Below are 26209 nucleotides of genomic sequence, written 5' to 3'. Positions count from 1 at the left end.
AAAACCGGCTGTGGCAACCGTTATCACACACTGTGCTGGGAGACGTGGCACCTCTCCTTTCAGCAAGAAAAGGACTGATTTACGCCAATTTATTGCAAACCTTGAGTATTTACCAAAGTTTTGTGAAAATGTCCAGGACAACACTGATCGATCTATACGGATATGTAAGGTAAAGAAGGATATCATCCGCATAGAGCTATATGCGGTCTTCCACATCATTTGCCCAGCGCATGCCACGCACCATCACGTCTCTACGTACCCAGGCTGCGATTGGCTCCAGTACGAGGAAAAAGATCAGCGGGGACAGCGGGCATCCCTGTCTCGTACCCCTAGGGCGCTCGAACGTCCGGGATGTAAAACCGTTCATTCTTACCTGTCCTAATACCCCTGTATATAAGAGGCGTACCCAGGCCAGAAATTTGGGGCCTAGCCCTGCCCTTTGCAACACCTCAAATAAATATGGCCATTCTATGGAGTCGAACGCCATAGAGGCGTCTAGGGATAATATCGCCCTGTCTTCTTCTATGTAGTGTCGTCTAGCCATGACGTATTATGTACCCGTCGCAAATTGAGAGCCGTGTTAAGCCCTGGCATAAAGCCAGATGGGTCTGGGTGGACTAAGGAGGTAATAACGGTCGCCAAGACTTTTGCCAAAATCTTCATCTCCACATTTATCAAGGTGATCGGCCTGTAGGAGCTGCAATGATCACTTGGTTTTCTTTGTTTATAAATAACTACAATAGTGGCGAGGTGCTAGTCCAGGGGCAGCTGGCCCTTTTCCAAGCTTTCCACATACATGGCTTGCAGATGCCGTATAGTTAAAGAGGCTGGGGGGCGTGGCTTGGACTCCGCCGAGCATGGTCGCTTGAGCCCCGAGCTCCGGGCCGATCTCGGTACTTATCCTGTCCGAGACCTTCCCCGGCGGCGCCGCCAACCCAGCGTGGTTCCTGGGAGGCGCGGGACGCCTCGGCAGCGGCTGTGCACAAAGAGGGACCCACAGTTGCCTTGCAATCAGCGGTCAGAAAGAAGCCCAGTCTACGGCTGTCGGCCATCTTGCCGAAGGCCTACTGTTACCCTCGGATCCCCAGCCTCAATTATTGAGGTGCCGACTGGAGACCCGGTCCCTCGTGGACGAGCGGAGGTTGGTGCAGCCCTGGAGGCGGCCCTCTGGCGGGGGTAGACGCGGGCACCCAGCGCTAGTGCCCGCGTACCTAAAGTGGCATCTGGACGGCGGCCGTGAACGGAGAACCCCGGCGAGAAGGGGTTGTGGCGTCATCGTGCCTAGGCGGCGGCGCAGAGTGATCCCGGGGGGGACATCGACTGCAGCGGACCCGGCGGGGCTGTCGCTGAGAGGTGTGGCTCTACCTTGCGGCCGGCTGTCTGGCACGCCGGAGCAGCGGGTCCCGACCGGGGAGCGGGGCCGCTTTGGAGCCGGGAGCGGTGAGCGGCGCTCGGGCTGCTGGGGTCACTGTCGCTGTGCTGAGGGACTGGAGGCCAGCAAGCCCGTGGGGGGGCCCCGTCCCTGACTCAGTGCGGGCTCGGGTAGTGACGCTCTGGTGTCTGCGCCATGGGGCCCGGGACTCAGGAGGACCTCTGGCCGTCCCGTAACAGAGGGGCTGACCCCTGGACACAAACTTCCTGCCACGGTCGCCAGAGTGTACGGGTGAGGGGCCTGGGGTTGCACTGGGGGGCCCCCCCAGGTGTGGGACCTGCCGACTGGATTTCCCGGCACTCATCGAAGGGCCGGAGCGGCTCGAGTCACTGGTGGACCCCGTCGGTAGACATTGGGCCTAGCGGGTGGTGCCCCCTTTGGAGTAACGAGCACCTGTGGACCTGCAGCGCCGCCCGGAGGCTTCCTTGCACGCGCAGTCCTGGTTCCTTGCTCGGCCGGACCCGTGGGGCGGCGGTTCCCATCGCGACCCGGGGCACACCACGAGGCAGACTCCTGGCGTTTGGCGTAACTGCGAGACCCGGTGTTGTGCCATGGGAAAGCCACGGAAGGGAGCTGGCACGGCGCCAACGGATCAGACTGAGGACTCCCTTGAGGCCCACGGACAGCATCTGGCGGACGGCCAGACTACGGGGCTGCAACAGCAACAGATGGATCAGATCCTCAAAGCCATAGGGGACACTAAAGAAGCGCTGCGCCAGGACATTGCGCAGGTTTCCACGGGCCTAGGCCTCTTGAAGGCGGACCACGACAAGCTCGCGGACCGAGTCAAGTCTGCGGAGCTGACGCTGGAGACGCTAGAACCGGCCCAGAAAGCGGCGGACGCCACATTGGAGGACTTAACACGCAGGATGCAGCACCTGGAAAGGAGAGCGGCGGATGCAGAAGGGCGCAACAGGCGCAATAACATCCGAGTGGTGGGTTTACCCGAAAATGTCGAAGGGCGCGACATGGTTTCATATCTGGAAAACTGGTTGCGGGATGTGGTGGTCCCTGAGGGCCTGACACACTTCTACACACTGGAGAGAGCTCACAGGGTGCCGGCCTGACCTCCGGCCCCGGGCCGTCCCCCCCGGCCGGTGATAGCCCGACTGCTACATTTCAGAGACCGGGACATCATCCTGCGGCAAGCTAGGTCGGCTGGCCCATACAAGGTGAACAACACATCTGTGTCTCTTTTCCCCGACTACACCCAGGAGGTCCAACGCTGTCGCTTCTCCTTCATAGCGGTCAAGAGGGCCCTCCGTGACGAAGGGGTGCAGTACTCTCTACTGTTCCCGGCGCGCCTGAAAGTGCTGGTGGATGGAGTGGCGACGTTCTGCGACACACCGGACGACGCTTGGCAATGGTTGGAACGGTACCGAGCGGGCAAAGATGGCACGGGCACCTGGGCGGAGGCCGTAGAGGACCGACTGAAGCCGCGTAGGAGTAGTCGCAACCGGAGGCGAGAGCAGAACAGGCGGTCCCCATCAGCGTCGCAGACGGAACTGGAGAGGCAGGCCGCCCTGCAGGCGGTGTCGGTCATCTCTGGAGTGACAACGGAGGCCCCATTGATGGACTCGGGCTCCCGGTTGGGCTCTGATGAGGCGGAACAGGGAGGTTTGGATGGGGGCTCAGAGAAGGACCCTGGGGAGCTGCCTCAGGTCATGCCACAGACGGCCGATGGACTACTGGACGAATGATACTCAGGAAGCTGAGCGAAGAACAGTAAGGGGGCATGCTCAGCCTGCGGGGATGACATTATGGGGATGGTGGGGACCTGCTCCTTGGGGCGCTGGGAGGGATGCTCTCTCCTGTCTTGCCGGGGTATTGCCGGGGCGCACGGGTGCCCTAGTGAACTGTGAATTCAATTGGGAGGAGGTGCTGCAGGGGGGGGGAGACCTTCTTTTAGTTGGGATCGGCCTATCACGGTGTGGTGGGTCTCTTGCTGTCCCGCCTGGCTGGTGTGGAGTCACCCCCTCTATCTCACATAATTTGTGAGTCTCTGGTAGTTCCCAGAGTTTCCCTCGTTGACGAGGGTAAGGTTTGGATGGGTAACAACTGCTTGGCGCCTGTTCTGGGGGTGGGTGGGTTGGGGGTTTGTTGGGGTTGTTACATGTTGCAGGGGTTTGTCAGTGTGCCGCTAGGGTTGTCAAGGACTGGACTCCGCTATAGGCCTATAGATGGCGGCTAGACTTGAATTGAAATGTGTTACCTGGAATGTGCGGGGGCTCAACTCCATGAGGAAGCGATATAAGGTGCATGCATACTTGGTACGCAGGGGGGTCCAGGTAGCTTTTCTGCAGGAAACGCACTTAACTCTGGCAGAAGGGCAAGCGCTGCAGCGGCGATGGAGGGGGCAACTCTTCTATACTACCTATTCCGCTCATGCTAGAGGGGCATTGATTTGGGTGCGTGCAGGTGTCCCCTTCCAGCCCATGACGACGATGGTGGATTCGATGGGAGGTTTGTGGTGGTACTAGGGCGCCTGGATGGCCGAGTCGTTCCGCTTTGCAGTCTTTATGTCCCAAATTTTGATCAGGCCGCGTTCTTCTCGGCGCTGTCGAGGAGGTTGGCATCTCTGCTGGTGGGCACGGTGTTTCTGGGGGGGGACTTTAACTCGGTGGTAGACGTGGAGAGGGATCGTTCTCATCCTCCGCTGGCGCAATCAGTGGTGCGCCGGGTGGCCAAGGCACGGAAGAACTGGCAAGAGCAGTGGGGCCTCTTAGACGCCTGGCAGACGCATCACCCTGTTGACAGGGACTACTCGTTTTATTCTGCACCTCATGATCTCCACGTGCGCCTTGACACTGTTCTTTGTCCACCTGGGGCTCTGGAACTCACGCGCAGCAGCGAATACCTAGCAAGAACCATCTCGGATCACAACCCTTGCTTACTTACGGTCCTCTGGTCCAGACAGCGGCAGCCGGTCCCCACGTGGCGGCTAAACCCACTGGGGCTGGAAGACCCGATATTTCACACAGAAATGCGGGAGTGCATTGAGCGTTTCTTTCAAGAGAACGCGGGCTCCGCGACTACCAGGGCGATCGAGTGGGACGCCTTTAAGGTGGTGGTGCGAGGCGCGTGCCTCTCGTCCTCGGCGGGGGTACGTAGGACACTGCTAGATGATGTAGAGCGGGAGGAGGCCTCACTGCGGCAGGCGGAGAAGGCTGGCCACGTGGAGGGGGGCAGTAGGGAGGAAGTGCTGGCGGCTCAGGAACCGGTAGTCACCCAAGTTGAGAGGCTTCGCTGCCATGATTACCGGGAGTACATGGTCGGGGCTCATGCTGAGAGGGACCGGGTCGGTTCGTTGTTGGCGTGGCTCGCCAACCCCCACTCTAGGGGTACACCGATACTGTCGCTGACCACGCCTGCGGGGGACTTGGTTCATTCACAGAAGGAGATTAACGATCAGTTTCTGGCTTACTACTCGGAGCTCTATAGGAGCAGACTGCCGGCACTCCCGGCTGGATTGGATACCTTCTTGGATGAGGCACAGCTGCCGCGGTTGGACTCAGAGCAGGGAACTGCGCTGGGTGCTGATATATCCCTGGGGGAGATTAGAGCAGCGGTTAAACACATGGCCAGAAAGAAAACACCGGGGGGGTGACAGACTACCGGTGGAGTTCTACGCCTCATACATTGACCTCCTAGCACCTCAACTACATCAGGTGTCCGGAGAAGCGTGGGAACGGGGCAGGTTGCCGATGTTGGCGAGGGAGGCGATTATAGTGCCGTTACTGAAGAAGGACGGGCTTCCTACGGCAAGAACGACTTAACGCCCGCTCTCGATGCTCACTGTGGACTATAAGGTGCTGAGCAGGATCTTGGCCACACGGTTGTCTGTACATATGTGTTCTCTGGTACACCCGGACCAGTCGGGCTTCATCCCCACGCAGAACACCTCGACGTACATACGGCGACTGATACGGGTCATGGAAGTTGAGGGGGAGGGCCCCTCGGGCGCGGCTGTGCTTTCGGTGGATATAGAAAAGGCGTTCGATAGTGTGGAGTGGTCGTATCTGTTTTGCGTGCTTCGCCGGTTCGGGTTGGGGGACGGCTTCATCCGCTGGACGCAGCTGCTGTATGATTCCGCTACTGCCAGGGTCCGCACGGGCCGCTCAATATCCACGGCATGCTCGGTGGAAAGAGGCACCCAACAGGGTTGCTCTTTATCCCCGCTCCTCTTCGCTTTGGCGATTGAGCCTCTGGCAGCACGGGCTCGACAGGGACGGTATTATGAGGGGGTGCCACTGCGCGGCGTTCCGCACTATATTTGCTTATATGCCGACGACCTTCTGCTGTACTTGGCTGATGTGGAGACTTCAGCGCAGGGTGCACGGACCTTGCTCCGAGAGTTTGGTGAATTGTCAGGGCTACGTGTTAACTGGTCCAAGACCTGTTTATTCCCCTTGACCCCCCGCTGTGCCCAGCCTGCGGAACTTGAGGGATTACGCTGGGAATCGGAGTGTCTACCGTACCTCGGGGTCCACATTTACCACACCCACTCACTCCGGTATGAGGGGAATCTGGGCAGAGTGCTGAGAGGCATTAGAGGCAGTATGGGGTTTTGGCGTACCCTACCACTGTCTGTGGCCGGACGAATAGCGCTGTTGAAGATGGTGGTCCTCCCGCACTTGCTTTATTTTTTTCGCACACTGCCGGTGTGGATTCCGCTCTCTTTCTTCCGGATGCTGCGGTCGATGGTGATAGGGTTCATCTGGGGCCCTGGCAGGAGACGTGTAGCTTTGAACACCCTGCTTAGATCACGGGAGGAAGGAGGCCTAGCGGTGCTGGATTTTGAATGGTATTATCTGGCGGCGCAGCTACAGTGGCTCACGCAGGCTGTGGCGCGGGAATTTAGGAGCCCGGACTGCCCGCAGGGCAGGATTATACAGCGACATGTCTTGTCCTTCATAGTGCTCCAGCAGGGGCTTCGGCTGGATCAGCTGACTTTGGAGGAGCGCACCCTTTGCCAATGCTGGCTACGCAGCCAAAAGCGGGCGGGATTTCCTACCCCGTATGCGCCGGAAATCCCTTTGGGCATGTGTACTGCCCTCCCGCATGGCGGGGACTGGTCGGCACTGGCCACTTGGGAGGACCGCGGGGTCCACATAATAGGGGACTTATATAGGGATGGTGCTTTGCTACCGTTTCACGACCTACAAGAGGCCTTCGATCTGCCGAGGGGGGACTTTTTGCTCCATGCGGCTCTAGTGTCTGGGATTCAGAAACGCTGGAGGATGGGCCTGGCGGAACCCCCCACATCACTGAGCTGCCAATACATTGTGATGGCCGCTGGCACCTTCAAGGCTATCACCTGCCTGTACAGGAGACTGGCATTAGATGGACCGCCCCCCCTAGATAGGTTGCGGGAGCGCTGGGAGGGAGACCTCGGCCAACAGATACCGGAGACGACTTGGCCCCAGCTTGTGCGTAGGGCTTGGAAGGGCACGCGTAATGCTCGGTTTCAGCTGGTCCAATACTTCACTCTACACAGGGCGTATTGGACGCCGGTCAAAATCCAACGGGTCTTTGGAGGGGCGTATTCGGTGTGTCCTCGCTGTAACGCGGAGGGTGCTGACTTTGGTCATATGTTCTGGTCATGCTCGGGGCTTGGCACGTATTGGGCTGATGTTATGTTTTGCTTGAATGAGGTAACAGGACGCCAAGTCGACACGAGCATGGGGGCTTGCCTCTTACTCTGGTTTCCACACACCCCAGCTACAAAGATTACCAGTAAATTTTTCGATTTGGGGTTAATCCTAGCCAAGGGGGAGCTCACGCTGCACTGGAAAACTAAGGGGGGTCCCAGCTTCCTCAGATGGCGGGGGTGTTTCCAGCAATGGGCGGCTAGTGAAGGGACTCTTAGATTACAACTAGCCAGACGCGCCGCTAATGATAAAGCGCTAGACGCGGCCAGGGCATGGAGTGCGCTAGTGGTGGACCTCCAATCGATGTCAGAAGCTGCTGGGGGTGGTGAGGTGGAAGCGCCGGCGAGCCAGGAGGGGGAGACTGGGGCGGAGAGTGTGGGGGCACTAGCCGGGGATGTGGCATGCTAGGCCTGCGTAACCTACATCGGGTGAGGAGTTGAATGCATCTGCCGAGAAAGTGTGGAAGATGGACGGGGTATCATGCAATGTTCAGGGTAACTTCTGGGTCCCCACCCACCTGGAGGGCCAGGATTAGGAAGGTCAAGGAGACATCGCACGCTATTCCACGAAGAATTATGATGCACTGCAGGAGGGACGATAGAGGGCACACTGACAAGGGGGGGTGGGGGTAGTGGGGGTGGGGGGAGATGGATGGATAGGGCAAAGTTATTGTGGGTTATTATAGAAGCTGTATTGATAAGCACCATGGCGCTGGAAATATACACATGGTGCGTGATTGTAAGATGTTTGCATAAAATCAATAAAAATTTGTTTAAAAAAAAAAAAAAATAGTTAAAGAGGCTGTAGCCTTCAGAAACTCCACGGGACTCCGTTAGGCCCCATAGCCTTTCCTGATTTAAGTTGCCCCAGAGCCTTGCCTATTTCTTCCAGGGAGAGGTCCGCTTCTAGAACGTCTTTATCTGTCTCAGAGAGGCACAGAACATTACTGTCTTTAAGAAGCTGATATGAATCGTCAGCTGTATAACTAGTAGAGGGGATGTACACCTCTTCAAAATAGCCCCATCCGGCGTCGTCAGCCTATGAGCCCATCTGGAGCCAGCGTCCTGCCTGTCCTGTCCCCTAGCTCGTAGAGTCTGTGTTGCGTCGCTTGATGTCGGCCAGTATCTGCTCCCTAGATTTTAACCTAAACTCATCCCGTTTCAGATTAAGTCTATGATTAATGTCGGGCGAGGGATCTTGCAAGTGCTCATGCTCCAGGTCAATGAGGTAATTTTCTACCTGAGCCATGAGTTCTTGCTTTTTGACAGTGTAGCTCGTCTTTAACGACCTAGCTAAGCCAAGCCTTTCATCACCACTTTGAAGGCCTCCCAGATGATTTGCGAGGAGTCAACGGAACCTACTTTTTCGGTAAAGTAATTCCCGTTCTGCGTGCGGAGCTCGTCTCTAATGTCAGAAATGCGTAGGAGCCACGGGTTGATGAGTATGGTAGATGGTGGTTGACGTTCCCATTGCGTATATGCCGTCCAGACCGGGGGGTGATCTGAGATCCCCGTAGGCATCACTTTATATTGGGCAAAGTTTCCCACCGAGGACAAATGAGTAAGGAAGTAGTCAATGCGCGATAGACTACGATGGGCATTAGAGAAAAAGATAAACATTGTGTCGGCGGGATGAAGTGCTTTACCTACGTCTGCGAGACCCAGTGCCTGCACAAAGTCGGATAGCATGTTATTGGCCTTTTCATGGGGTTTAGGTGGGCAGTGGTAAATAGTGCCATCTAAAGTCATATTGTAGTCTCCTCCCATGATTTGCACACCCTCCCGTAGACTCGTCAGTGTGTTACCCAAGTCCTCCAGCGCCAGTCTGCCCAGAGCAGGTGGTAGGTAGACCGAGATCAGATTAAGATCTTTCCCATCCCACTGAGCTTCCAAACCCGCAAAGCGGCCTGCCCTGTCTGTCCACGTCTTGTGTATAATGAGGGGTGTGGTCTTTTTTACTAATATTGCCGTACCCCTGGAACAAGTAGTGTAGTCTGATTGTGCCTAAACTGTGTATCCCCATCTAGTGAGGGCCTTAGATTTGCGACCTACCAAATGGGTTTCCTGCAATAAGACCACATCAGGTGAGTGTCTCTGCAGGTATTGCTGTACTATGCCCCTCTTGATCTTGCCTCCCATCCCATTCACATTCCAGGACAGTACGGTCAAACATCGTTTACTATCCTGCCCCATGTCTGTGTTTCACCCCTTGTTCCCTCCTTCGGATTATGTCTGAATAAGATAGTGTGCAAACCCGAGTACCTAGCAATTGTCGTTCAACAAACAGTACAGCCATTTTACAGTTTGGACGTGTGAAAGCCAATAATTGAATAAACAATTCTTCCTTCGTGAAGTCACTCAATCGTCGTAGTTTAGCAACCAAATCATCAATAAACCAAGCAATCAAGAAACAATCTCCCTCCCCCTTCCCCAACCTCATCCCCCCTCCCTGCCTCCCTGCCCGTGGATTCAAAGCTACCCACCCAAAACTTGGCAGAGTGCTTCTCCCCCTCCCCAAAATGCCAAAAATAACCGGGGTAGAGCATCTCTCCTTCCCAGCTAATCAAATCATATAGAACTGGAATTATAGGCATCTACTTTTTACAGCGTTCCCACCAAGACACATCAAAGCGATTAATCAGTTCACAGCATAGCTTCGAGAACCCATTGTCAGCAAATCACTCAGGAAATAGCATCACCCCCATGCCCCCTCCCTCCGGTACCACTACTTGAGGTCAATCAGATGTTTCAGCGCGGGTTGTCCTGTTCCTGCTGCCCACGTCCATTAGTCCTGTTCTTCAAGGTGGCTAGAGCTGTCTGTCGGGGCACTGTGGGCTGTCACCACTGGGGCCCCTCCGCGCTTGCCCGACCCGCCTCGGCGATCTCTCCTCTGATTTTGCACCACGGAGCAGCCCTTCATCCATTCCCAGACTGCCTTCGGGGAATCAAAAAATAAGGACTTGCCGTCAGATTCGACCCTCAGGCGTGCAGGAAACAACATTGCGTATTTAATCTCCCTGTCCCTTACTTCCTTCTTCACCGCTTGGTAACTGCGCCTTTGAGCTTGAACCTTAGCCCTGAAATCAGCCCCTCATAGTTCTCTATTTTCAAGGGAGGGTTCGAGCGCGCCATCTGCAGGATAATGCCCCTGTCGCGGTAGTTGAACACACGCGCAATAATGGGTCTCGGGGGCGCTCCAGGTCTTGGTCTTCCCCCGGCACCCTATGAGCCCTCTCAATCAAAAAGTAGTTGGAGAGCGTTGCGGGTTTGAGGTGTTTTGTGATAAGGTCCTCCACATATAAGTCCGCTGCCGGCCCCTCCGCCCCTTCAGGAAATCCTAAGATTCGGATATTATTACGACGGGTGCGACCTTCGTTGTCATCGAGTTGCTGCGACATCCTCTCCTGTTTCCTCTGTAGGTCAAGCATCTGAGTTTGCAGTTCTGAGGTGTCCGTTTGCAGGGCATAAGTGATAATTTTCAGTTTCTGAATCTTCTCGTTCACCTTACGAAAGTCGGCCCGGAGTAGCGAGACCTCCACAGTAACTGAGTCCACTGACGATCGCAGTCCATTGATAGCTGCCATGACATCATGGAGGGTAGGCTCCATGATCTGTGCAGATGCTGCCGTGTCATTTTCTTTTTCGGATCTTGGGGAATCCCCTTTATCTCCAGACTTTGACCTCACAAATTTTGCCAATTGTTTCTGAGGGTTCCACCTTAGGCCTCGACCCCCGGTCACCATGGTGGCCTGTCTTCAGCGATCCAACCGATGGGGCACGTTGAGCGATCAGAGCCAAATGCGACCGTCACTTGATCTTCGCTTTGTCCCTGTGTCGCAGGAAGGGCACGACTCTCCTCCTCCAAATCAGTTTTTAGGAGATTGTTCAGTGCGTCTGGCCTCCGCCAGTGGCCCTCGCTTCGGGACCCTCTCCGACTCACAAGCGCAATCCCATATGGGAGCCGTGGGCTCATCACTGATCTCAGCAAACACCTAGGGGAGTCAAACCAGAGTTTCCGTTGTTGTCTATTCTTTCCTGATCTCCTTCAAATCTCACTAACCATTGCAGCTGTCAAGCCATAGGGTCACAGGTCACGCTAGCTGCTGTCACTCCACGAGGTAGGCAGCGTAGCTCATCATCTTCCGCCATAGTCACTTCAAGCCCCGTCCGTGCCAGCAGTACAATGTGCCAGGGTCCAGGAGGGAGTGGAAGGTGATCAGACAAGCACAAAGCCCTAGTCACACTCAGTAGTGTTCTTCATGCCAGTTTCAGAAGCAGGGTCCCCTACTTCCCTATGCCCCCAACCTGATCGCTCTCAGAATGCCATCATCCGGGTCTCCTCAGTCCGGCAGCGTTATACATGGCCTTACATACGCTCAACCCAGCCACAGGCCACAGTAGTGGCAGTGCACATTTTCAGTTATGGCAGTGGCTCCCAGGTGGCCACCAAGGCCGCAGCCGCGCATGTACCGTCCAAGGCCCCAAAGCCAAGGCCCCAAGCAGGTCCCCAGGCACCCGGTCCACCAACAGGCCTTGTCCACAATCACCGCGGTATCTGCCCCACAGCCGCTGGCACTAGCGTCCAGTATAGCGTCCAGTACTGGGGGGGGGGTTGATACAGGTTCCAACTTGGCTCAGTCCTTTAAAATTGGGGGCAGGCACTTCAGTATCACCTCCCGTTCTAGCCCTAGCACGATATCCCTTTCCGGGCTGCCCCTGCACCTCACATCGTTCGGTCTGGTTTCCTGGGCACTCCCCGCCCAACCACAGCAGCAGTATGTGGCAGCGGGTGCTTCCGTCTACCCACGATTACCTTTACAGGCGCAGGACAGCACCTGTGGCCTCCGTAAGCACCTTCATCTAGGCCCCAAAGCCGGGGCCTTGCGTAATCCCCCTGGCAGCCGTTGTTGCAGCGGAGCGTGTCCACAATCGTTTTCTGCCCGCCAATCGTACTGCGGCCGCCAACAGCACGGAGCCACACCAGTCGCGGCCCCTCAGTTCTGCTGTCTCGTCCTCCGGCAGCCCACTTGTTCAAGGACCGGACCCGTCTTCACAGAGGAGCCACCATTTGCTCTGCGGATGGGAGATCAGTAACTGCTCCGCCCCTGCTTAAACATCTTCAATTCCACAGAAATGGCACCTGGAGGGGGTCTCGGGATGTATCACTTCGATTTCAGAGTAATTTCACATCGGGATGGCAGCGGATAGCGCCGGATCGTCACCAGGAAGGTAGGAGTTCCTTTAGGCTGCTGCCATTGCGGTTGGCTGCTAGCCACGCCCCCACCACCTATTATTATTAATTTGAAATATTTGCAGTTATTATTCTTGAGAGTGGAAAAATGTCTGTTAAACAGTAGGTGTTATTTTTTGGCCTTAGGAACAAAAAGGGTTTTAACCATGCTATACCCTGATTGTTGTGGTAAAATTGGCTATCTTCTGTATGACAGGCTAAGTACTTTTCTACCTTTGGTTAACTTTGTGAGTAATTTGTCAACCGTACTGTCGTATTTAGCTCATATCTCGAGCCATGCTGACCCACCCTTACTCCATAGAAAAATAAGTACTTTTCTTATATACACAGCAAAATAGTTGAATTTGGTTAATTTTCCACTGACTAAGATATTTTTCTAATATTGGAAGTGATTGTTGTTTTTATATTTAAGGTGTTTTAAGCTGCCTTCCCATTGTTAATATTTTTGAAGTTATTTCTAAATGGAATCCCCATCAAACAAAAATATTACACGCATTTTACATATAACCTATAGCAGTACAGTACATTACATATCAAATATCAAACCTATTTGAAAATATATTCCAACAAAATCTTTAAATGCTTAGTTAGTCCAAGTACTTTGCCGTTGTCCATATGTTACAATATGTTTCAGACTGACGAGGTCATATACAGAATTAACCACTTGTAACTCAGTATATTTTTTTGCTTAGTACCGAATAACTTTGAGGATGGTGGTATACACCAGAGACCTCTCCCCAAATAGGTTTAAACTTCCACTGCATCATGGCCCAGCTTGCACTAACTAAAACACGTATAACCAGACTAGAAGGCATTGCATATGCTCAAGGGATTCAGGCAAATTTTTCACTTTCTGGGATTCTGGGTTTTATACTTCTATTGTTGTTTTTGTCCTGCTGCTGTTTTTGTATCACCCAGAGCTGTTCTTGTTAGCTGTAAACTAGACCAGAACTGTATCAGATCTTTTGTTTGACTCTGAGAGGTGCCAAACCTTACTAAGCAGTCAATTCTTAGTCCTGTAGGACTTTATTTATGCTGATGTCCAATTAACTCTATGCTGTATCATGTGGCTTTAGAGAAGGATTTTTTCCTCAAAGACAAACATGTCTTCTGTGGTCTGTGTCCTACATGACCAACTAACAGGCTGCATATCTACTAATTATTTCTTTTGTATTAAATTATGTTTTAGAGCAGATAATAGCTCTTAAGAAATACAATTATACAGAGCCTCCATTCAGGCTTGAAAAGTAGAAGGAAATATCCCCTACTTAGCTAAAAAAGAATAATCATTGTTCTTGCACTTAGAGAAATCATTAAGAAAATTGTTCCAGCCTCATAATTTAGAGGTCTTAATTCAGGATTGTGGAAGATATCCTTCTAACCAGACGTGCAGGTATAGTGCAGGTCTTGCTCTGCATTAGACAGCCTGCACCCTTTTGTAGAGACTGCATAATGAGACTGACGTGTCTAGGAATGAAGAGCACTGGATCAGAAGGAATCTGCTACCCAATGGCAGTCTTCCCAGGTTACTTGAAAGGTACTCGAAAGACTAGATGGACCTGATAACAGTTGTTGGATACCTGCTACAACCTTCCTGTAGTGGACTGAGCTTACTCTAGAAAGTCCTAAAGTAACCAGAAGAACCATCTGAATGAAATGCCTTCACCTTCGTTTTTCAGAAAATTTTAACAGAAATCTTTTGACTTTTTCATGTTTTGGAGGAGGCATCTTTCTGACAGAGGCATGACCTAAGCAAGCATTTCGTTCTCAGGTATCCAGCCTCTGGTGTGCCTTCCTAAATGCAATCTCCTTGTTTAACCCACAACAATGACTGGCATAATAATGTCATGCTTTTACTTTTACTATTGAAACAGCACTATGTACAAACAAAACAAATGATCATTAAAAATGTAATTAGTTACTTCCTCACAAAAATATATAATATGGCACACTCCATAACAAATTTGAGTGGTGGGATGAAAAGCAAATATCTTGATGTATAAACATGATAATCTAACGATGTAATACAATTACAGATTAGTACGCACTAAGAGAACCTCAGGTTACAATGGCTTCCTTGTCAGTTTAGCTTGCTATTTGTGTTTGTAAAGTTCTTCTACTTGGGAATATGTTCTCACAGTTAACATATATGAGGTGCGACGACTGAGTTAATTAAGTGGTTTAATGACAATAAACATTTTTTTTTCAGTTGCCTCCCTTGCTGATAAAATGTTGACATTACTACCTTCTCTTGATGTCACTTGAGAATGTCCTAGAGGTTTCTCCTGCCCATTTGGCCTTCCTTCTCAATGCTTCTTTACTGCTTTCTAGTACCACATTGTTCATTCCTAATGAAGAGAAAGTGAGGTTGAGAGTACTCAGTTTTATACCTGCTCTTTCCTAAAAGAAGCTTTAGGGAAATTTGTAGGTCTATTCACAAAGGCATTTTGAAGTACATAAGCAAGTACTCCGGTAGTATGTTTTTTACACACTCTTACATGATTTGTGGTTTGGAGTATATAAAGTAATACTCCTATAGTACTCTTTTATGTACATTTACATCCTCCGTGAATTGGCCTAAAAAAATCTATTCAGGGAATGAGCTTATAAAATTAGTACAAATAGAAAGAACTTTTCCATCTTTGCACTTAGTGATAGTGAACCACACTTTTTGGGGCCAGTTTACAATTAACAACTTTCATGTAAGAGTTTGTTGTACTACTTCCAAATACTCAAAACTGCTTCAGTGAATCAACTCATTAGTATTTATGTAACAAGAATCCCAGTTGAATCCTGCAAATACATTAGTCATTAGAGTCAGCCTTAAATATACTTTACTCCTATTTATTTTGCGATATCCCACTCGTACACTAAAGACTGTATTGTGTGTCTGCTTTTAAGGTGGAGAGCTACTTTGTTTGTTATGGTGCAATTTAAGCTGGATCCACTGATGTCAGAAGGCCAACCCTAAATAGGGAAGGGTTCCGGTGCTCTTTTTTCACATTGTTGTTTCTGCTACATGGGAGTAGCAGACTCCAGGGATAATTATGTTTTCCTCAGAAACAAACACTGACTTGGTGGTATGATTTTGAGACTCAGTCAGTGTCTTGCCACCATGAGTGGTTGGTATTGAACGCTGTTGTCAAATGTGATCAAGGCAAGTTGACCATGCAGGATCTGTAGATATGGGGACTAAGTTAAAATGGGGCTGGGAGTCGATTCTTCTGCCACACAAGTGGCATGGCAATCCACTTGCCATGGTCTAAATGACCCTAAAAAAGGTCCTATCTAGAGTATGGTGGCAGTGTGCATGTGCATTTTAACTTATTGCTGCTAGACATTCTTCTTGATTAAACCCTTGCATGAAAAACTCAGTATGGATATTAACATTGAGTTAAATCACAGACCCATCTTGCTTTTTCTTGAAATTACCAAGGTCATGGACTAATATCAAGCTCTCTGGTTAGCTAATTTTTACAAGGCTTCTAACATATTGAATTTTGCTCACATGGGTTTATCCTTGTGATAGAAAATCTTCCTGGCCACTGTTTTAAAGTGTCTGTGACTGGGCTTTGTTACATGATGGCCTGACACCTTCATACTATTATATCTATGCTCTGTCTTTGACAGCGTGGATTAAGGAATTTTGATACACAGACCCCAGTGGTACTTCAGATGTTTGGCCTGTTGTGAGTTTTCTTCTTTCTTGTCGGGTTGTACACAATCATTGGCCCTTTCCCTCCTTTTGGTCTAAATGTAGTTCTGTAAGTTCCACCACTTTCTTCTGTGTCCCCTATTCTTTGATCCTTATAGGAATATATCTTCCAGCATTGTAAGATCTGCCAGAATTGAATCCCTATCCTGTACAGATGACATGCAGTTGATGTTGTGTTGTGACTGAACTGCAGTTAAGTTTCTATCAATGCTGAGCACTTACCTATTACCCATCTAGTCCCGAATGAGCACCAACTTGCAGTATCAAAATTCGAGCCAGATTGGGATTAACACTACATCATTGCTTCTCCAAATCTCTAAACCCAGCTACCACCCTAATCACCCTTTCATTGTATCTTTTCCTTTGGCCCTATTCCGTGCTCTGTTGCCTTCTAGCAATTTCTAGAAAGGCCAAAATCTTCAACATTCAGGTAGCATTATCATACTCAACCAGGTTAGACTACAATATGCAAGAAATAGTTACAATCATGTATATAATACCATTATATCAGGGATGGGCACCATTATGCTAGAGTGAGCTTTCATAGTTCCAGAGATGGTAACCTTCATGCCAACCATAACTCCTAAATATCATTTGCCATGCATAGTCGAAGCTGCCACCAATATGGCCACATGCAGAGGTACCACAATAAGGATAATAGGTCAAATTTGCCAGGAACTGAGCATGCATGTGCAGACCCTGCGGCAGATGAGGTTTCCACTATTTTCTATTCTCCTTCTATGATTGATTTCCCTGCCCACTCATGCATTTAGGCTGATCTGGATTTCAGAGGTCCGCTCTAGATACTGCAGCCCTCTACTGTAGTTGATTGTTTCACTCTAGCTCGTAATGGCTTTCCTAAATGGGTTGCACACTCATACACACAGTGTGACTGGCAATGCAGGTTGTGCTTCGTGACCAATCACTTTGGGAATGAAACAGCATCTTGATTGGATGTATTGCAGATTCCATTGTGTGTGTGTGTGTGTGCACATGTGTGTATGTGTGTGAGAGCCAGAAAGAGAATCTTAATGCTGGCTTGAGTCACTAGTGTATTGTGCTGTGATAGATGGGGACTCTAGTTTTATCATTCAATTTGTAAAAGGTAGTACTGTAGAATTTTAAATCCTTGAAGTGCTGGATAAGAATTCTACTCAGGTCTGTCCAAATGCACAACCACCACAAATCACCTTAGGCAGGAAGTAGAAAACATGGTGTTCTCTCACACATACTTGTGAAAACCTATAACATATATTTATTTCTAATCTTATACACATCATGTTAGAAATGCTTCTACCCTGGCAATTGACTGTCTTCATTTGTTATTGATATGTCGTACACCTAAATTATAATGTAGTTCTCACTGATATTTGAATTTAGACAGATTAATTGTTATTAAAATTAGCTGTCAGTGCATTTCAAGTCTGTGAAATTGCAATGTGCTCAGTTGGAGGGTATTTGTATAAGAGACGAAAAACCAAAAAGATAGCTAAATTGAATTTTTTTTGAAAAAGAGATGGAAAAGAACCTGCAAGAGTGAGATTAGGAAACAGAAAGTGTAAGACAGTAGAGGAATGGGGTGGAATAGGCAACATGGGAATCACCAACCCTGGCATTTATCTACCACTAACACCTTTTTGCTTCTCTCACCTAAGTCTGAACACCAGCAGTCCTACCATATACTATAGATATTCCAGCACCATGCTAAAGAATCACAGGAAAATTACACAAAGTGATATACTTTTTAAAAGTATTATGCTCTAGGGACCTGACTCACCGACATGTTTTAACAATCTTCATACGGCGCAAAATTGGAAAAACACATGAGATAGTGTAGAATAAATTAGCACATTAACTGCATGTGTGAGCTAGTCCTGGGGTTGTCTACAGTACAGTCAGGTGGAAGCCTCATTCACAGAACAATCTTCACCAGATTCCCTTTGCTCTACATGAACCTAGATTTAGTGCAAGACTCCCACAAGAGCAGACTCAATAGATAGGGCCAGTTAGCTCCTGCATGCTTTGCAGGCTTGAGTACAACAATGCTTACACCGGGCATGAGTGTTGGTCTACATGATGCGAATCCTTTCTGGAAATTGTAGCAATAAATAAAATCTTCCCATGGCCACTCAGGGAAGATTTAGTTCCTAAAATAAATGTGATTGCTTACAAAAGTGTCCTGCTATCATCCCCCACAAGAAGCACATTGTACATTATGAGTAGTAGAGAAGTATGGGCAAACTTTGTATTTTTTTCATAGAGGTCTGGGCTAAAACACACTTCAACACACTTGTTTTGTTAACCCACTCTACAGTCAATTAATCTGGATCAGCAAGGCATATGCATTGGATTGCTGTCCCCGGGCACCCAACCCTACGGAGTAGCAAGTTGATTTATGCAGATTTGCCAATCTGGAAATGATACTTTGATCTTGTTCATGATGTAACACAATTATATATGTGTGTATATACAGGCCGTAATTAAGACCTGTTCAGGTTGAAACCCATTGCCGAATAAATTTCATCCAAAAGTGAAGCGTTGTGTGCAAACCTTTCTTGCCTCATCAATCTGTGAGGCTAGTTCTCTACAAATTCTTGAACAGTACATGCACCTGGTGTGTCGCACCAGCCCCGAGATGTGAATGTGGCCGGGTGTGCTTTGCGGGACCCATATGAAAAAACTAAAAGATCTGTTATTGGCTACAAAAATAAATTATATTAATGTAAAGTAGAGCAAAAGACTCATCTAATGATATTCAGGATCACTTGAACGCCAGTTACAGTCCTTTCAATTTGTTTTATGGTAGCATTAAAATTGTCTGCCTCAGTCAGCGCCCCAGTGGATCTCTGCAGTTAATGTCATATTCATCAGCAAATCCTATTTTGATAATTACTACTTAAACACTATCCATTGGTATGAAGTGTAATATTTTCTATCCAAGAAATGTGTGTATGGCAGATTTGTCAGGTGCATTGTTTTTCATGTTATGCAGGCTTTGTGCTGAACTGCAGTGTCTAATTAAATAGCGCTGCAGTTTTAGGAGGGGAAATGCCCATCACCAGTACATAGTAAATAGTAAGTACAGAATTTTGAAATGCTAACCTTATTGAAAAAATTGTGATCTAATATTTTATGTTGTACTTTGTTTTAGACCAAAACTGCCCAAGGTGGATCACAAAAGAAGGTTAAAAGGACACTTCCTAATCCTCCTCCAGAAGAAGCTACAACAGGAGCACAGTCAGCATATAGTACTGTTGGCTCAGTTTCCCGTAGAAGAATCGGCAGAACCAACACAATGGCAAGAGCAAAGATTCTCCAGGATATTGACAGAGAACTGGATCTAGTAGAACGAGAGTCCTCCAAGCTCAGAAAAAAACAAGCAGAGTTGGATGAAGAAGAAAAAGAGATAGATGCTAAATTGAGGTACTTGGAAATGGGAATCAATAGGAGGAAAGAAGCATTACTGAAAGAAAGAGAAAAAAGAGAAAGGGCATACCTTCAAGGGGTTGCAGAAGACCGTGACTACATGTCAGATAGTGAAGTTCACAATGTCCGCCCCACAAGACTGGATACTCAGCATGGCCTAGAAAGACCGCGCACAGCTCCTCAAACTGACTTTACCCAATACATGCCACCACAGACCCAATCAGAGACTCAGTTTGTGCCCCCTACCTCTCCCTACACACAGTATCAATATACATCTCCTGCTTTACCCACTCAAGCACCAACACAGTACACACAACAATCTCATTATCAACAGCCTTTGTATCATCAACATGTCTCTCACTACCAGACACAGCCCACTTTTCAAGCAGTGCCAACTATCTCATACACATCACAAGTTCAACCTTCAGCCATTCAGCAGCCTTCTTACCAACATCCATCACAACTAATTATGATGCAACAGAAACCAAGGCAAACTACTGTAGATATGGAACCAAAAATTACTTCAAACTATGAGGTAATCAGGAATCAGCCTCTTATAATTGCCCCTGTTTCTGACGGTTCTTATTCCACTATGGGAAACAAATACAGTACGTTAGATCTAAGGATGGGGTTGGATGAAAGAAGCAGCATGGCGAGCAGTCCAATGTCTAGTATTTCTGGAGACTCATTCTACTCCGATTTAGATCACCATTCCTCTAGAAATTATGTACTTATTGATGATATTGGGGAGCTGACAAAGGGATCATCTTCACTGAATTCTGTTTTTAACCTTCATGAAAAAGACCTTGTAAAAGCAGATCACCTTCTCAGAACTGTAGAGTCACATAGAACTCCTGAAGTTACAGACTTCCTAGCTCCATTACAAGCATCATCCAGACTTCATACATATGGAAAAACTGAGGAAGACTCTATGGAGGATCCTTATGAATTGAAACTTCTTAAACATCAGATTAAACAGGAGTTTCGTCGAGGAACAGAAAATCTTGATCCACTTACTGGGCTTTCTCAATATTATCCTTCTGATAGTATGTCTAGGCACTTTCCCAAGTCTGAAAAATATAGCATAAGCAGACTTACTCTTGAGAAACAAGCGGCAAAGCAGCTGCCACCAGCAATAATTTACCAAAAACAATCAAAGCACAAAAAACCTTTGCTAGACCCTAAGCTTTCTAAGTTTTCACCAATTCAGGAGAGCCATGATCTTGAATCTGAATACGCAAGCTACCTTTCTTCGAGTACTTCTTCAATTCCTGGTATTTCTTCAAGGGCAAGGCTTCTTCAAGATGATATCACATTTGGCCTCAGGAAAAACATATCTGATCAGCAGAAGTATTTAGGTCCTACAATGACTACTTCCCTTGGATCTTGTCTTGGAACATCACTTAGTCCAACAATGAGATCTACGTTACAGGATGAGGTTGACAAGCCCTATAACAGTGTCAGTAGATCAAGGCCATCTTCTAGACCTTCATCAGTTTATGGACTTGATTTGTCAATAAAGAGAGATCTGTCAAGCTCTTCCTTAAGACTAAAAGCCCCAGAATCTGAAGCATTAGATATTTCTTTTAGCCATGTTGCACCTTCTGGTAGGACAAAGCCATCAAGTTTGCCAATCAGCCAAAGCAGAGGAAGAATTCCAATAGTAGCACAAAACTCTGAGGAAGAAAGTCCATTGAGTCCAGTTGGCCAACCAATGGGGATGGCTCGAGCTGCTGCTGGACCATTACCACCAATATCAGCAGATACCAGGGACCAGTTTGGATCAAGCCATTCACTGCCTGAGGTTCAGCAACATATGAGGGAAGAATCACGGACTCGAGGCTATGAACGAGATATAGCGTTCATCATGGATGATTTCCAGCATGCCATGTCGGACAGTGAAGGTAAACTAGGTGTCAGACTGTTGTGTCACTATCATAATGCAATTCCTCTTTTCTACGCATGTGTCTAATTTGTTCTCATTCTGTAAAAAAATCTTTGTGTTTTTCAGTGCATCTTGTGTATTTTATTATTTTCTTTTAAAACTAATTTTAGATTAATTTACAAGTCAGCTTGCATGTGTCTGTATTCATATTCTTTATAGCTGCCTTTATTGTTTGTTTTTAAATATGTCTCAATATTTAAATGTGAGAGCTTAATGAGTTAATGTTTGTGCTACATATTTACTTTCAGTATTATTCAATATGCCCTGTTTATTTTTTTTATTTTTTTATGGGTGAGAGCACCCATAATGGTTTTTACTTTTAGTACATTTTCCTGAATAGAATAGTCAGAACTAAACTACATGGCATCTTCTACTTTATGACAACAATTGTGTTTCATGTTGCCTTTTTGCCCAGCATTTTCTAAAATAAATCATAATGGTGCATCAAAGGTTAGATGGCCAAAGGATTACCACAAATGTTCCATTATGCAACAAACAACTAGACCTCATAAATAGTCATATATGCAGAATGCATTTCACCCGCCAGACATTTCAGATTTTATTCTTGATACAATTATACACCAATGTATGACTATTATGATCATTTTAATGTCTATTTTTATAGATAAATATTTAGTTAACCTATGTTATTGTTTATAGAGTATTCACTAAGGAATACTTAAAAATGCGTGCATGGTATATAGTAAATGTGTTAACTTTTATGTTACATTTTTACCTAGAATCTTGTCTTCTGCAAGTTAAGCAAAAAGTATACTCCATGCTTTCAAATAATTAAAATCAGTTTTTGTGCAATTATCAGGGAAGAACTTTCACAAACCAATTCTAGACTGATATTAAATTGTCAATAATTTAATTACTTAAGAACATATAAAAGTGGAGTTATAACTCCACACTGTTCAAAAAATATTACAAATATTACTTACCTAAATTAAGGAAGCACTAACAAAAAGGTCCTTTTCAAAGTATGGTATTTATTATTTCTGTAGTTCAGGTTATAATTTTCATTTTGCAAATGTGTTTATTTTATGTACTTTTTAATTTCCATTTCTGTATTTGTTATAGAAAACGCCACTGCATGTGCTACTATGTCTGTAACTGAAAATAGCATTGAAAATAAAATCTGCATGACTGTCAAAGATGTGTGTTTTATCCCCTCTGTGCAAAGTAGCTGAAAACAAAAAGTGACCCAAGTCTTTGAAATAGTGCTTATTTGTTGCTTTCAATATATATACATTTATCTTAATTTTATTAGGAGTAAGTATGCTTTTAATGGTGTTTTTATTGTACATGTGTTGTACATTGACATTCTTCTGATGGAAATAACGTTACCTTATTATTGAATGGATTACTAACATTATGGAATGCTGCCATGTTATTACTTTAGCCATAGTTTCTAATGAACTTTGGGCCTAATTTAGATCTTGTGGGAGGGGATTATTCTGTCACAAATGTGATGGAGATTGCGCTCTCCGTATTACGATCCCATTATTTCCTATGGAGATTGTAATACAGTAGAGAGGATATCTGTCATGTTTGTGACAGAGCATTCCATCCACCAAGATCTAAATAAGGCCCTATGTTAGATTGAAATGGTAAATTAAAGATTGCAATGCAGTCAACCCTTTTGTGTGTGTGTATGTGTGTTATGTATGTATGTGTATGTGTATATGTATGTTCACACACATTCATAAAAATGTGTGTTAAGCTAAACATAACACATCCACCACATGAACACACAGATGTATATATGTTATGCGTGTGTGTGTCTGTCTATATATATATATATATATATATATATATATATATATAGAACATATATATATATAGAACATATATATATATATATATATATATATATATATAAATATATATGAAAAAACATGCACACAATTACTTGTTTTTTAATTGTTATATGTATGTGTGTTTCATTTATATTTGTGGATAATGTCATATAGATGTAATGATGTAGATAATGTAGAATAATAAAATACAATCTGTAGCAAGTAGCATTGTTCATGGGTCAGCAACATCATCTCAGTGATAGTTATAAAACACTTTACCTTTGTTTATTTGGTTTCTCTTTTGGTTTACTGCTGAATTACCACAATCCCATCATTTAAATCAAGACGGAAACATAAAAGCCTTCAATTGATTTCCTTACATGTTAATAATAAGTAATATGATGTTACACTTTGCACTGCTGTAAATGTTATGCCCAACTGTTGCAGATCAAAACACAGTTATTTGACTCAGATATATTACTTAGTGGTGGAAAACATATTTTTACCAATACAGCATATACATACATGAAGCAGGCTGTATACTCATGTACACACTTTTTGTCACTTCATTGGAATCAAATTTTACTTTTGAGAGATTTACCACACCTCCCCATATGTGCCTGTGTATCCCCATTTTAAAGCTCAATATTTTACCAATTTGATCTTAGTGGTCTGGCTTTGTTCACGTTGAAAGTGATTCAGGTCTGTTAACTTTGTCTTTTGTTGTGAACAAGCATCTAAAATACTATTTCTGGTTTATCCACAGTGAGAGGAAATCATACCTTACATATTTAACTAAAATAATCTCTTTAATGTTACATCATATTTTGTCAGTTTCAATCAACACCATCTCTATTCAGCATCAGCTGATCAGACACAAAATGACACCACCATTGTTCTTCTAAAGACAGTCTGCTCAATTAACACTCTAGTGTGTTTTACAACATGCATTCCTTTTTGGGTGGGACTGTACAAGTGTTCTTTTGTATACCCAGTTGCTTCACTAAATTATGATTTTCATGCCCCGCATCCACTCATGCCCTCTTTCTTTTTATGCTACTGTATTTAGATGACTAAATGAACTCAATAGCACCCAGTCCCATTCTCCCTATTGTATATTTCATCAATCCATATTTTTCTCCACTTTCTTCCACTTGCCTTATTTTGCAGGACCTGTCATCATTTCATTTCATGAAGCTTTATTCGGTTCATATAAGGTAATGACCATAAAAGCACACAGCAAGATGCGTTATAAAATACAGAAACAGATTAAAAGAAGTAAATATTTAAAATATCATTCTATTTCTAAAATAAACAGAGTTACAAATAAAAGTGGCAATATAAAAACATTTGTCCGGTGGGTTCATATAATAAATCAGCCTCATGGCCTCCTCCACATTTCTAATTCCATACTTTATAAACATAGGTTTCAGATAGGCGACCCTTACATTCAGAAAAAGAGTACAAATTAGCATGAAGTGCAGCGTGCTTTGCTTTGAACGCCCGTCACATGGGTTCGGCCCAACAGGGAAAGGCCACCAGAACGTGAGCCGTACCAAATCTGAGTCGGGTTAGAACAAACCTATGGGCAGGTCTGGTTACCATGCTCAAGTATAGCTGAAATCCATCACTTTCAATGTATTTAATATAAAGGTGGACTGTGGTAAGGCGACAGTTGACCACTTAACGTTTCTGGGCTCTATACAACATAAAAGTATTTTTCAAGTCCAATTTGGAGATGTTACCTGCAGAACATGGTTATACCAATATGTTAAGCCCGAAGATGTCCCGGAAACTGTCTACAACATACTTGAGCCAGGGTATCTTGGTGTAATTCTCCAGATCAAGGCAGTCCTTGATGACGTTTTGGTTAAAAGCTGTCTCGCCCTTCCTCCAAATCGCACGAGATATCATAAGAGGCCTCAGCAAAATGAGGTCGCCTAAGTAAGCGACACCCAATTCCCTGTGAATCAATTCAGTAGGGGCAGAGGTGGGTAAGCAAAGAAGTTTTTTAAGGAAGGTATTCTCTTCCCTTTGCACAGAACCTACATTAGAATAACCCCACAACCCTGTCCCATATAACGCAATTGAGACGCTCCTTGCTTTGTAAATCGACATCATGTCCCTGATCCGTCTATCGCCGAGTTTGGAGGCGAATTTAAATATACCATAGGTACTCTTTGCCATCTTAGTCCTAACATTTGAAAGTTCCTGGGACCAGCTACCGTTGCACGTAAAGACAACGCCCAAATAGCAAAAGGATTCCACTTGCTGCACTTTCACCCCTTCAATAACAAAAGCATGCTTTTTGTTATTTTTAGAACCACAAATCATTGTATGGGTTTTAGTCTTATTAATTAACAGCTTCCTTTCCCTTATAAAATCAGAAATCCTATCCATCAGGCGCTGTAGACCTATAGGGGTCCGCGATAATAGCACAGCGTCATCAGCGTAAAGCAGGACTGGCACACCTGACCCGTTAACCTATGGTGCGTCCGCCCCAACCAATTTTAAAACGGAATCCACAGCATTAACAAAGAGGGTAAACAACAGAGGGGCAAGAACATAGCCCTGCCTAATTCCGCGCTTTACGTTAAAATTTGGGGTACACTCTCCATTTACCCCATACTGCACACAGGCTTGCATCTTTCCATATAGCCTGGCTAAAAAGAAGATAATGGCCTCTGGTGCACCCAGTTCTAGCAGGACTGGCCATAGGATAGAGTGGTCTACCAGGTCAAATGCACTACTTAGGTCGGCAAAGCAAAGATATAGGGTAGCAGGCTTTGCCTTTGTATACTTGCAGATCAAGAGTTCTAAATTAAGGCACTGATCTAGTGTCCCTCGACCTCTCCTAAAGCCATACTGGGAGCTTGCAAGGATCCCCTTCTCCTCAGCCCAAGCTTCCAGCCTGGCCAGCAGCACTCTGCTCATGACCTTCACCGAAGAGTCGAGCAGGCTAATTGGGCAATAGTTACTCGCTGTTGA

General features: G+C 46.5%; 1 protein-coding gene across 1 annotated transcript in view; it reads left to right on the top strand.

The window, feature by feature from the left end:
* Positions 1-26209, top strand: part of PCLO (piccolo presynaptic cytomatrix protein) — a 1621199-nt gene that overhangs the window by 631983 nt on the left and 963007 nt on the right. The window contains exon 7 of the mRNA XM_078674179.1: positions 19200-21378. Coding sequence (XP_078530305.1) covers positions 19200-21378 — 2179 coding nt within the window. The remainder of the gene's footprint in view (positions 1-19199; positions 21379-26209) is intronic.

Source organism: Lissotriton helveticus, chromosome 1_1, assembly GCF_964261635.1.
Source record: "Lissotriton helveticus chromosome 1_1, aLisHel1.1, whole genome shotgun sequence".
Lineage (NCBI taxonomy): Eukaryota > Metazoa > Chordata > Amphibia > Caudata > Salamandridae > Lissotriton > Lissotriton helveticus.
The sequence above is the reverse complement of the archived record's forward strand: the minus strand, read 5'-3'. Positions and strand labels throughout refer to the sequence as shown.